Source organism: Lichenostomus cassidix, chromosome 1Aa (assembly GCF_008360975.1).
Source record: "Lichenostomus cassidix isolate B80296 chromosome 1Aa, HeHo_3.0, whole genome shotgun sequence".
Taxonomy (NCBI): domain Eukaryota; kingdom Metazoa; phylum Chordata; class Aves; order Passeriformes; family Meliphagidae; genus Lichenostomus; species Lichenostomus cassidix.
In genome coordinates this window covers 39,251,927-39,266,654 of record NC_139480.1, presented here as the reverse complement: position 1 = coordinate 39,266,654, position 14,728 = coordinate 39,251,927, and the positions used below count along the sequence as shown (strand labels likewise).

At 36.8% G+C, this 14,728-nt stretch overlaps 1 protein-coding gene across 1 annotated transcript in view; it reads right to left on the bottom strand.

The window, feature by feature from the left end:
- Positions 1-14,728, bottom strand: part of TMTC2 (transmembrane O-mannosyltransferase targeting cadherins 2) — a 240,517-nt gene that overhangs the window by 49,491 nt on the left and 176,298 nt on the right. The window contains exon 8 of the mRNA XM_085045973.1: positions 9,459-9,580. Coding sequence (XP_084902099.1) covers positions 9,459-9,580 — 122 coding nt within the window. The remainder of the gene's footprint in view (positions 1-9,458; positions 9,581-14,728) is intronic.

Genomic DNA, 14,728 nt, shown 5'->3' with positions numbered 1-14,728 from the left:
CTAATATGGTCAGACACACTGCTTAACTGGGCTTTTACAGAAATGACTGGTAAGATCACCAGAACAAATGAAAGAGAGCTAGCTTAAGGCAGTTGATACATTAGTAGAAGACTGTATTTATCCATAAAATATTAAAAAGCTGAGGACAAAACTAGCCTTTCGATATCCACCCCAATTTTTTCTCCTCACTTTTCTGGTAAACTGTGCCAAATTCATGTTGAGGCAGCTGTTGTACTTCAGGCTGCTGGAGGCCCAGGGACCCTGCAATGGTAGTAAAACTGGAAAAGACCAATACAGCTGAGCAGCTCTAAATAACCCTCCTGTGGAAACTATGATGACACAGTGGCAACCAGTAAGGTGGTTCAGCAAATTAGGTGGTCTCTGCAATTTGAACCAACTTTACATGACATAAACATTCATCATTCTTCAAAACTTATGAGGGTTTCACTAGTAGGACACAGACTTCATTCTTCAATATAGTTTTCCCAACTTTAACTGGTAATAATGTGATTGCACAAAGAACTTAATTTATGCCACAAGTGCAGTTGACTGTCACTCTCCACATCTGTTCTTTTTCTTTTTTTTTGGCAAGCATTCATATTTTTAATAAAACAAATTGAATTATGAAAAGATTTCTTAATGGAAGTTTGATTAAAATGTGCACACTGAATACAGAAAAACAAGTATTATGTTACATGTTTCCTTCTTCCTCTCTAGAACATTTTAAAGTCACGGATGATAAAAAAGTTTGAAAAAGTTGTGAGGCAAAACACAAATTAAATGGTGTGATACTGAGCAAATGAGTAATAAATTCTTCAAAAGTTTTTACTTAGCTGGACTAAGGAAATAGGAACTATAGAGTTCCATTTTACAATTATGTGATTGACATAGGCAAGCTTCCCACCCCTCGTCTAAATATTAGTAGTTCAAAACCAACTGTATTATCTAGTATTTAGTAGCTAAAGGGATTCCTCTTTTTCCTTCATTTTGCTGTTGTTTCTAACACTCTTCCCTCTTCACCCTGAATTATATTGGAAATATCATGTACCATAATTTGTACGTGAAATGCTAGCCCAACTGAAATATACAGGACTAGGATTATTAACATAAAAGGTCTAAAACTTGTCTCAGTTTTTATACTTCCTGTGCATTAAGGAGATAAATCCTGCCTTTTCATCTCATCTTTATTAAAACAGAATTTAAAAAACCAAACATGACAGAGAAGCCACTTCAGTGTATGGGGGCATGAATTGGATTACTCTAGAGGAAATTACACTATAAATCTTTATCTACCAATTCACAATAATTCACCATATACTAAACTCTATAATAAATGCGAAGCAACTTTCTCATTATTGTCCAGTGTGACACATCCATGTAACCTTGCCACTGAGGTCATGACTGACATTTCCCTTCCCAGTCATTCCACTGGTCCAAGATCCTCGCATGCGCAATCGAGTACCTTGCATACTGCTTGCATAACCCAGTACATTGCTTTTGGAAATAAGCCTTGGTAGAATCAATAAAATGCAACCTCTTGTTTTAGTTTTATATTCTATTTGCACCTTAAGTGGTTAACTTCCATCTTAATATACCACATTAGTCCTCTTTCAACCACATGTGAATTTTTGTTGAGTAAAAATCCATCTACCAGCTTCACTGAGATTCTACTGAAGTCAGTGTGATTTTTCTATAAGCCAAGGTTAATTGAGAGAGTAGTAACATAAACTGTGTTCTTGAGTCTACATCTACAGTGATAATTAAAGGCATTATAACCAGAGAGATGAGACTGAAGCAGTGCCCATTGACTTTGGTGGGAAACTATCAGAGCTTAAGCTTCAATTTTTCAATCTGACACCACTGCATATAAACTGACACATAGATTTAGAAATTTAAAGCACAGCTCACAACTTTACTGGCTAGGGACATGATTAAAAGACTATTAAGGTGATATTTTCTTCAAGTGTTATGTATCAAATTAATCAATAATATGCTAAAGCTATTTGACATCCATTTTCTTGGTTTATGTGTCTCCTACCACCAAAACCATTCTTGTTCTATTAAAGCCTTCAAAACAATACAGAAAAGAAATTTAGGCATAGGATTTTTTCCCCTTGGAGTTTGTTTTTTTTTTGTTGTTGTTCTGTTATGGTGGGTTTTTTTGTTTGATAGGGGTTTTTTATGATGTATCTATATTTTAGTCTTTCTTTTGAGGTAACTTGAAGTCTAGAAGGAATTTACCTCATTATGTCGCTGTTGGAACTAAGAAATACTGTGTAAAGTCTTAAGTAAACTTTCAAAGAACAGATTTCATTTTATACATTGCGATTTATTTACTGTCTAGATCCATATTGAAATGTTCACTTTGGTCATTAAGCTTTGGCCACTTTGTATCAAAAATATGCAATGAAATGGGAAGTAAATTTCCAGGTTGGTCTCTTTCTTTTCTGTTCAGTCTTAAACCACATTTTATAATTTTTGAGAAAGAAGTGTATTAATATCTATTCATATTTCACTGGCCAGTCAGTAGAATATAAATTCAGTATCTTCAAGTATGCTGTTTTCACTGAGTCCTATGAATTTTTTCTAAGCTAAATTTGACTTCTTCTTCCACAATCACTGACAAAATTACTACACACAGAGTAATTATGGCAGCTATATTCAACCATGTAATAAAACAAAAAAGATCTCTCTTTGGTGAGTTAGAACTAGATGACCTTTAAGGTCACTTCCAAAACCAAAGCAGGCTGTGATTCTTTCACAAAAGCAGTTCATCCTGTGTCAGTGATGTTCTCTAAAACAAGCTTTAAATTTATGTTGAGTAAAGTGAGAAGTTTAGGGCTCCCCCTTTCCTGTCTACAGGAAGTTAGAAACATGATACCAAAGATGAGATCCCTTAAGGAGGTTAGTGAGGGGTTACGTGCCTAAATACCTGTTCCAGAGTCATTTATGAACTAGACAGATACGTTATATTTACATGAAAATACTCTGCTTTACAATTAATTCTATTACAACTGGCATGCAGCCAAACACATGTCCTAAGGGGACTGAAAAGTATACCTATGGATGCAATACTTCTGGCACGCAGCCAGCCTCTGAAGAAATACAAGCTCGATAGATGTCAGCTATTGAAATTTCTGTAGTTCGGAAATCCTGTCATTCAGACTGGAGGTGTTAAAGCTGCAGATACACCAGATAACCAAACCATAAAAAAATAGGGCTCACAGTTCTGAAGTCAATAAACCTGATTTTCTACATTGAAGAGGGAAACCTCTTCCTTCTACCCCCTACAAGTGAATTGTTTGTAAGCTGGAAATAAAAATGAAAACAACTCACAATCTGCAAACTCAGAACTGAATACAAACTTTGTGCTTGGATCAGTTTTAACCCTCAAGAGATTTCAAATGTCAAGAAAGCTCAGTGTCTGCACCAGGCTCCAAAGACAAACTGAATGCAAGGCAGAAATGCAGTAATGGCTATTGCTTAGCTTAACTCGATTTTTTAGGGACAGCATTTCCATGCATTCAATGTCATTTTTATATTGTCATGATGTGAGTTTAACTGAATTATTCCATTTTCCTTTTAAAAAAACATTCTTCCTGGAAGTAGTACTAACAGCCAAGGGATATAGTTTCCAAAAACAAAGCGCCTAACAGCCATGCTGATCTAATTAAATTGACCAGTTCAGAAAACACCTTTTCACTAATTAAAGATTTCTCTATGTGTAGACATATAACGTTCCCCTAAGTATTACTAAAATATTTTTGGTTTTTTTAAAGGGGTTGATTACTAAAAGAAGAAACTGTTCCAGAAAATCATGCCTAGATTTAACATAGAGCATTTCAATTGCTATGTCTTAAAAACAGTCACGATTCTTTTGACATCATGACTGTTCTGCCTCATTCCTGCTTTCCTCTAATCTGCGTAAATCTAGAGAGACAGAAAAAAAAGTAGCAATCAACCAGTGACATTAAAGATGACAATATGACAGATTTTTCCAACAGAAATGCAAATTTCCTTTCTGTGCTGAAACACCAGCAGCAAGTAATTACAGAAATAGTAAATGTTGAATTAGTCTATTCACTGTAAATTGTTCTCCTTTTCCCCTGCTGTCCCATTATTTTCTGTTCTTCCTATCTTCCTTTATTTCTACATTGTCATTTTTTATATTTATTTTGAGATGACAGTCAAGGACTACACCAATTACTGAATACAGTAGGGTATTTGGTAGCAGCACTCTGAGTAATTTCAGAACTAACCAAATATGGCAGGATACCTCCCTGGCCTTCTGTTTGTCAGAAACACAAACAACAAACAACTGCAGGCAAAAAATATGGTCACTCACTGAGGAGGAACTATTTCAAAACCTAAGAAAAGTATTAAACTTCAATGTTGATACTTGAATGTCACAATCCTGTTACTTTTATATTAATCCAAAACATTGCCTGTCTCTATCATGTCTATGACTGCTTTTCCCCAATCCCTTTTGAAGAAAACACTTTAAAATAAAACATTTTATATTACAGGGAATCTTCTAGGATGATTATTACTGAATTTAATAGTTTGGAGCTCTAGCACAGAAATTTTACAAGGCAAAGTAAATTTTTCTTACAGCACTTTGGGTGATTTTCCAAGCCAGTAAAAATAGGAGATTAACAGCACTGTGTGGTGCCATGTAAAATGCAAGAAAACGCTGTGCAATTTTTTCCAGAGAAATATAGCAAAGCCTGTAATTCCTAGATGCAACACACTAAACGTTACAATATGATGCTGTCCTAAGTACTTTAGCAATTACAGCCACTACTGCAAGCTATGCAGGGTGGTTTGTGGGCTCAAGTTCACTCAAAACAGATAAAACAAAACTTCAAAACATTTATTTATAATTGAAATGAAGCTTCTCAGACTAGCATGCTACTGTAACAACCAACCACTGGCAGAAGCCAGACATTAGGAGGGAGGGTTTCCTAGTCTTCTCTTTAAGACTGCTTAAGTGAGAGGAGGAAAAAAATTAAAAGCCTTACCTGTAAATTATTTTTTTAGCATGACAGCCAATGCCTTCTCTTCTCTAGAAGGTCTGCTCATATAATGGAAAATGAATTACAATACATGCTCAAGGCATTACCTGGCACTGTCACTTTTGACAGACTCATTTTTATCCTAAAGCTGGGAGCCTTGCAATTTTACAGCCTTTTAAAAAATTATGCTTTTCTTTGTAATACAGAAATAAATTACCTAAGCAAGGGATGAGGCTCAGATGCTGTGGCACGAAGCTACCAGAAGATTGGCTATGTCAACTAACATGTCACATGGACAAATAAATTCCCCAAGTAATTTAAGCAGCTTAACAAGTTAAAGGTATGGAAAGCACATAAGGCTAACGCACTTCAGTTCTAAACATCTACATGTCGTTTCATAAAAATAAAATAAGCACAAATTTAAGCCCCAGACAACTGGCTATTTTCCAATTATTCCACTAACTGAGCTAATACTCATGATTTTCAGCCACTACATTATGCTGTCCTAACATATTTTCAAGAAAATTGTAGCTTAGTGAGCTGTAATTCTTAGATACAAACATATAACATGAACTAATATAGGAGTTACGAAATTCTTGTGACTTATGATATTAGGTAGCAAGACTGTAAATTCATTAGCTATTCCTCTGGAGCTCTTAAGCTGGTCTGGTTTTTCCTGCATATACAGCAGCATGCCCAAGTCCATCTGGCATTACTTGTATCTTTTCCAGCCTAAATGATTCTCTGATTCTCTGTGATGCTGCTTTTAGTAAGCATTAATTCTGGCAACAGACAGAAGGCAGAAAAGCTGGGGTTAAAATTAAGCCACTTCATCGGAATTAAAGTAATGAAGTAAAACATAGCTGAATTTGTGAACTTTACAGGTCTGACTTTACTGCTAGGGGCTTTTATACTAGAATTGCTTTTGGCTGGAACTTAGGAACTTGTCTGGAAATTACCTCCTCTCCTCTCTTACCCCCTCAGATTCACTGACAGAAAAAATTTCTATCTATATTAGCACCTACATCCACCCTTCACTTCATCAGCTATCTCACATTTCTCTCATAGAAAAGAGACACAGAGAAGTGTTATCAACAGTTTTGTCTCAGTACCTATATTCAGAAACAGGTTTGTAAAAAAATCCAAAGGTTTGATTCCAACAGAAGAGGGTAAAGAAGCCGCTAACACATCTCTTCTCTGACGTCCAAAAATTAACTGAAGTAGACTTTTTCTCTCTCCTAAATTTACAGGCTGTGAGAAAATGATCATTAGCCCAGGTAGCAAAGTGTAAGAGAAGAGTAAATCACAGTGGTAACTCAAGTTGGGATTGGGCTGAAATAACTATGCCAAAGAGAGCAGTTCTAATTTGAATCCCAAGGAATTGTATGAAGACTTCCAGGAAGCATGTCAGTTACAGCAGTCATATATTTGCAATGGGAATTAATACCAGGACAGTTCAGTATACCAGAAACTAGACAAAATTAATTTTGTGAATCACTGACCAGACAGCAGACTGCAAAACTTATTAAGAATAAGTGACCAATATGAAGACAAAAATCCATATTTTACTTCAAAACCTCTTCATCGTCCATTTCCCTGTTGCATATTTTTCCAGACTTGTAGCTGAAAGAACTAATTGGAATAAATGCCAATTTTCAATAGATCAAAGACAAAGGAACTTTATTTTTCACTAATAAAATAACCACCTGAAAACGTTGTGCCATCTCTAAATACTTGGTTATTATAATTTTCCTTGCTATATATTTATGAAATCCTACAAGTCAACAGGACCCAAGCATCATCTTTTCAGTTTATACTGTTGTCAACAGAATGGACATCAACCCTATCTGTACATATTGCCATGAATATGAGAAGCAATAGCAATAAGGAAAAAAGTGTCAAGAGATGATAACAAGCCAATGTGCTGAGAATAGACTACAATTATGGCACAGAGCAAGTATAGGAAAGCAAGTTGTGTTGGGAAAGGAAAGGCAGAGTATTTTATTGCATATCACAGCGCAGTATTCAGTGTTCAAAGCTGTATACAACTCTTCTCCTTGCTGAGACACATTCTTCCACAAACACAGCTCAGATGCTCACAGCACAATCCACCCCACACATTTCTTCCATTTATATCCCCAGAGAAAAGTAAACAGTTCGATTCTGCTATAAGGACTCATGCATATTTTTCATTGCTTCCTTCCAGAAGTTGGGAAAATAACACTGTAGTTTAATCCTATACCTGCACATTTCTAATGAGGGGACAAATTTAAAAAAACAAATTAGTGGCTCACAATGTCTGTAAACTTCTGGGATTTAGAGATTTTGTTATTTTGAAGAAAACTGTGAGACCTCGTTTCCCAGAACCACTGCAAGACTTTCCCTAGCAGACCTCTTACTTCACACACTCAGCAGTTCAAAAAATTAACCAGAGGAGAACTGGGGTAGGGGGGTGTGTGTGGAATTAAAAAAAAAAAAAAGATAAAAGAAGAAAGAAAAAAAAAGATAGTTGGATTTTTTTAAGAAAACTCTTTACTTCCTGTCCTGGTTCTGGCCAGGACAGAGTTAATTTTTGCAGTAGCTGGGAGGGAGCATGGCCAGGACCCAGAGGTTATTCTATACCACCTCCCTGTCCAGGAAAGGGGGAAAGAGGTTACTTCTGGATCACGGAGCGTGGCAGCATGGTTCAGTATTGCCAGGGGTTTCTGTGCTGTGAGCATTCCCGTGTGAATCATTCACCTCTCTTGTACACTTTGTTACTAATAGCGTTGCTCTTACTGTTTGTTTTCTTATTTTATTACTGTTTGCAGTAAATTGTCCTTATTTCAGCTCATGATTTTTACCTTTTGTGCCTCCAATTCTCCTTTCCAGCCTGCAGCGCGAGGGAGAGGGAGTAGTGAGAGAGCAGCGTGTGGTTTGGAATGTTACAGTGGGAACACTAAATTGGGAAATACCATTCCTAAACCACAACACTTCCCCACAGCAATTCCAATAAATTAGCACTTTTGTGTCAAAGATCTGCTAAGAAGAAACCAGAAACACTGACTTGCTCCTATTATTCTGAGGTGCAAGATATAAAGATATCTGCTAGAAAAGGTAAATAAGGAAATTTTTCTGCACAACCTCCTTGCAGTTCTATTCCAGAAGAAGGTAACCAGTGAGTGCATACATTTGTCAATATCCTATCAATTTTAACACTAACTGGAAATTGTATGCAAAAAAAGCCTTTCCAGGACATGGCACTGATGGGCAGGAGGGATATAACACTATCATCTTGACTTCCATTAGAAGCTAAAACCTTCCCATCCAGGTAGCTTTTAATCAAACTCTGCATTTAACATTACATGGTAACACTGACCAATTTTTGTCTTTCAAACTACGTCGTCACCTGTTACTCATACAGAAAACTTTTGTTGTAATTCTTTCTCCTTTTCCAAATTCAGATACTTTAGCAGCAATGGATCTCCTGAAATTAATCATGAGCTGTTGTCTTCCACTGGATAGAAGACATTTTTTGCTTCAAGACTGGACAGCACAATCAAGGCCATAGAAAAAACTCATCACTAGGTGAAAAGCTGAGGAACTTTCAGCTGAGGAATAGTTGAGGCAAAAGGACTGAAGAGCCATACACAGGTGTATCAGTAGAGCACAGAAAGCAAAAAAAAACCCACTAAGGTGAACAGTGAAAAGAAATGTAGAATAGATAAAAATGAAAGAAAATATTGGTCAGAAAAACGGGAATGAGAAATGGAAAACAAATGAAAGGCAGTTTTAAAACAGAATTATTTAAATTGATAAAATAGAAATCCATTTTCATTTTCAAAATGTGTGAAAATCAAGGAGGGACTGGCACTCTGCTGTAACTATCACATGGGGCTAGTTTAGCTGGAGCTACCAACACATCTATACTCAAAAGTTAAGTAAATTTTACAGAGACAAAAAAGTTCAACTCTTCTGATTTTTTGAAACTACTTCTTAGTAGGTAAGTAGCTCCTTTCACATGCTCAAAGAGATATGAAAAAAGAAGTATAAATTCAAAGCAAGAGATGTTATTCACAAAGTATAGATGACACCCAGCCATAGGCTGCTCCAACTACCCTAAGTCAAAGACTGAATGTCTTATTGAATTAAAATCATTACTTGTCATCCAAAGTACTTATAAAAAAGACTTCATCAACCAGAGAACTCCTTATTATGCATTACAAAGTTCTTGTGCTATTACAACTGTTTTCTTCCAACAAAGAGTTGGCAATACTTCAAGAATAGATGCAATGTCTCACAAAAAAAACCCCAATGCTGTCAAAGTCCTTAATTAAGAGGAATGACTGAAATAGTCTGACAAATAAGGCAATAAGCAATTTTCAGTCCAAAGCCTTCCCATCCCTTTGCCTAACCCACTCAAAGGGCCTGAGACCAGTTCCCAGGAGACACTGATAAACTCACCGTCAGAGCCAGCAGCTTTCCATAGGTGAGATGGGCTGGGATGTGGTCGCTCTTGGATCGCAGTGACTCCACATACCAGTGCTCTGCTTCTGGCAGCCGGCTCATTCTCATGTACGCTTCTCCTGCAGGATGAAACAAATGCCAGTGAGAATGGCTAAAATTTCTCAAGGCTTCCATAATTCATTTCTCTCATAATTTTCTGTTTTAAATGTGCAGAGATCTTGAAAAAGGTGAAGAGATTTGAACACTTGCAATCACACACACACACAAAAAACCTTGGAGACACCTGAATGAGGAGATTAAGTTAAGGCCTTATTAGGACTGAAGCAGCATAGTTGAGACGAAAACTATTGTTAGAACAGAATTGCCAAAGAGAGCTCCAGCTGCTAGGCTTCAGTCAAAAGTCTCAAAGTAACAGAAATTTTAACTCATCTAATTTAGACAAGGTACTTCTTTTCCATCACTCTACATTGCAAAGCATGGAATAGCAGGGAGAATATGGAAACCGTTTGCAGTTAATAATAACAACTCAAGAAGCAAAATTTTGTTTTAAAAAGTAGGGAAGAAAACAGACCTGAAAGTATATTGGAGGGAGGGGCAAGACGTTAAAAATATAATCTCTGAATGTGGTTATATTAGGTCACCGGCAACAATTTGTTTAAACATAGCATCCATTATTTTAAAATTGCTAGTCTTAAGAAATCATGTACAAAATGACTGAAACTGGACATTTTTCAAAGTGAAATCCTGTACTATGACAGGCTGAGGAAGGCAATGTTGAAGAACAATAGATGAACGGAACGTCAGAAAGTCTGCTATATTATATGTTTTTATATGTATTATAATAGTGTTATACAGATAATTTAATAATGAAGTTTCTGGGAAAGAGTTTAGCATACACAGCAAGACAGCCTCTTTCTTCAAGAAGCAAACAATTAAATTACTCAAAGGTTGGAAACAATAAGAAACCAGTATATAGTGGTGAGGAATAACAGCTTTCAGATTAATACTCTGCATTTATACAGCTGTTTCACAAGGACCCTGGATACAAACATGCCCTTGTCTAAGTCAATGACAGTCTGAAAATGCCTATTGGACATTCAGGATTTCATCATCCCAACAGCTGATCCATTTCTAATAAGGGACTAAGTATCTTCCAAAAATTATGAACTCACAGTTTATCAAATGCTACTATCGGAGGATCAAGGGACCCAAGTAAAGGTCAGCTAAGGCTGTATCCAGGTGAGTCACAGCCTCCAGTTCTGCATTACATGGAAATTAATAACTGTGAAGCAGTCAGGGAGACAGAGAGACCAAAGCTCTTTATTCAAGCTCGAAGCCAACTACCACACCTCCAAAACTTGGAGGAAAAGCGTCTCAAAGAGACAAAATAAGGAATTCATACCATGGGAGCTACTTTATCTCTTTATCTTGAATATTTACAGAGGCTCTGGAAGAATTTCTTGATGAAAGAAAATTGGACAAGGCCAAGACAGATTTTTTTTTTCTGTCTTTGTCACCAGAGGAGATGGATCCCAGGCAAAACATGGCATGTAAGTTTTGAGTTTCAGGAGTTAGGGTGTGGTGCATGCAAAATGACCAACCCACAGCATACAGACAAAATGAGCATGATGTAGAGTCAGAAGTCATGCTGAGCCAATGCTAAGGGAAACCAACGTGATTTTTACAAACAAATAGACTTTTTTCCAAACAGGTCTGCTCTAGTTTGAGGCTTGCACCCCTGTTTGGAAAAAATTGTATTTTTTCTAAATCAAAGATCCATATATCTTTTTAAATCCAAGACTTATATAGCATTCTGTACTCCTGCACTGGTCTTGGATATGTGATTACATACACAGAAACACTTAAGTAATTCTGCTGCTGTTTAGGGCCAAATTAAAAGAACAATTCCCTCCAAAAAAGCCCAGGATAAATTATTTTTTAAAGAAAATCCAAACAGGTAAGAAGGCCCAAAAGAACATAAACATCAAATTCAATAATATTAAAATCACGTGATTGTTTCATTATGTCAGCACTCACAAATAAGTGACATAACATTATACCTGATCTGCACAAAACAAAGTCAGGAAGTGTTAAGAGGATGAATGAAGCCAGAAGTCAAGCTATATGTTCCCTTCAACTCCTCTCCCTAGCTACATGCCTTATGGCAAAATGTTTAACTATTTGATTGCATGCTATTTTTCTCACAGACCCGTGCTCCATTAGCATACAGGAAATGAAGAATCCATATTGTCCTTTCCTGTTCTTCAAGCGGAAAATTCCACCCCAACTTGATACAGCTTGGCAGAGTTTCAAGCAATTAACAACAAGATGCTTTAAGAAGTAATGTAAGCAGCCATAAGAGATGGAGCTATTATCTGCTGGTAGTAAAGGCTGAATGCACTGCCAAATTTCAAATAGATCCAAGGTTCTCATCTATTTTTAATGATGGATTCTGATATAAGAAGAGATTAAAAACTTTGGAGTACTTGCAAATTCAATTTTTCATAGGTTTTAAGAGCTCAACTACTTCACAAACTAAGCTCCTGAAATTCTGAGTATATTTCTGAGCAGGGCTCCTAGATACGAAGCTACAATATGTCAATCTAAATATCAAACTGTATTCCCCTGAAGTTCACAGATGAAAACTGGGAGGAGCTCTTGGCTTCCTTGAAAGCAGGGAGGCTCTGTAGAGAGACCTCAGTAAATTAGAGATGGGCAATCACCAACCATTTGAAAACAAACAAGGGGAAGTGCCATGTTCTGCACCTGGGATGGGAAACCCTGGATGTATGGACAGAGTGGGGAATGAGATGCTGGAAAACAATGTTGTGTAAATGGTCCTGGTCAATGGCAAGTTGAATATGAGTCAGCAGTGCCCTGGCAGCCAGGAGGGCCAACTCTGTCCTGGGGGAGCATCAGGCACAGCATTGCCAGCTGGGCAAGGGAGGGGATTGTCCTGCTCTGCTCTGTTCTGGGGTGGCCTCACCTCGAGTGCTGGGGGCAGTCTGGGGTGCCACAATGTAAAAAAGAAATTAAACTCTCAGAGAGCGTCCAAAGGCAGGCTGTGAAGATGGTGAAGGGCTTTGAGGGGAAGCCACATTAGGAGCAGCTGAGATCACCTGGTCTGTTCAGCCTGAAGAAGACTAAGGACAGACCTCACTGCAGTCTGCAACTTCCTTGTGAGGGGAAGCAGAGGGGCAGACACTGATCTCTGCTCTATGGTGCCCAGTGACAGGACCTGAGGGAATTGCCTGAAGTTGTGTCAGGAGAGTTTAGGTTGGATATCAGGAAAAGATTCATCAGCCATGATGAACAGTGCTGTGACCACTTCCCTGGCACAGGCTCTGCAGGGAAGTTGTCACAGCACCAAACCTGACAGAGTTCAAGAAGCGTGTGGACAAATGCTCCGAGGCACACAGTGTGACTCTTGGGGATGTCCTGTGGAGGGACAGGAGTCAGACTCGATGATTCTTGTGGGTCCCTTGCAACTCAGCCTATTCTGTAATTCTGTGTCTCTTTGTAGGGAATCCTCTATAACTGAACATTTTTTTCTGAGGAGCCTGTATCAAGAATTCCTTTATTATAAGTAGTAAGAGCATATGATTACTACAAAAGGGAGCCCTGCTAGGGGGTCCTTTTATTAATTCTATTAATAACTATTAAATTAATTTTTCTAAATGAAAAAAAAGAAAACAACGTAAGTTGAAAACTGAGAACAGCTCCTACCACTGCCATACTCAAAAAACAGAATAAAATCAAACAATGGGTAACTGAATTCAATCAAGTTATTTTACACATTAGACTGATGTAATTTTATAATAGCTATGCCAGCTTGAGATAGTTTTCCAACAAAATGTCAGAGAAAACATGTATGGATTGATTTCTGTAATTCAGGATGCATTTGTGTGTCTGAGATTAAAATAAGAAAAAGAGTATTTGTCACTTACAATCATGCATTCTCATAAACTTGCAACAATCATGCATTCTCATAAACTTGCAACACAAATGATTTAATCATTTGAAAGGTAACAAGAGTGTCCATTGGCAGAAAATATGCTAACCAACACACAAACAGATATTCACTTTAACAATTACTTTTTTTTGCGAAATCTTTCAAATCCCATGCTAAAAATCTGAAAGATCACACACGGACACTTTATTAATAAAACTTGTCAGATCTGTAAAGTTCAATAAAGAGCTAACAATCAGAAAGAAATTCACGGCAGTGAAAACCTTAAGACATAAATGCACAGTTATTTCCAGTCCCTAATCTGTATCAACACACAGACCTGTGCAGCATTGCCTGCACAATGAGTGGTGGTAATAAATTCAACAGACGACAGGAGTAAAATGGGATAAATCAGTAATTCAAAGCCGTTTCCATTTTTACAGGGGTTAGTTCAGTTAATATTTTCTGAGTTTTATGAACCCAGTTCTTGGCTTATTCTACAAGAAAGAGCATATATTATAAAACTGTAGTTCTCATCTACTAATGTAGTGCAAGAAAAACATTAATATGCAACTGAAACACCATTAAAGAAGTGCATAGAAAGTTCATTAACACCTCTATTAATACTTTCAAAGAAATTAGAAACAGGATACCTTTTAGCTAGATTTACACCACTATAATTAAAATCCCTATACTGAAGTGGATTTTATTTGCCACAGAGATAGACTACTTGCCAAACTACTGTTCACCAACAGTATTTTCCCATACTTCCTCAGAATCCTTGGAATTTAAAAATAATCCTTCAAAATAAAGCAAATGAAACAAAACCCCACAAAAATAATAAACCAGCCAAAACATCCCCACTAAAATCATGCCAGGATATTAACTATTATTAAATACATTTAATTAACATAGCATTAACAATAATTAACATATAATTAACAATAATTAAAACCCAATAAGAATAATAATAAACATTAAATATTTCTATTACATAATGATGCTAATAAAAGATTAGCTTGCTAGCAGCTATTTCCCCTAAAGGCTAATACTTGATAATTAAATGGAATGTGTTTGTAAGAAAAATAAATTTTTAGAAAGGATACAAGATTTTCCAATACATACCATACGGTTAAAAAGCAGTATCAGGTACCATTTACATAAATGTGTGTTACAGAGTTCTGGATAAACCTCTCATCTGCTGATTTCATATTTGTTCTGTTTCACATGCGTGTAGTCATAGCAAGCAAGGGTCATATCCTGGTAGGGTGCATGCCAGACTTTCCCATGAGAAAGTACAATAGAACTATAGAAGTAA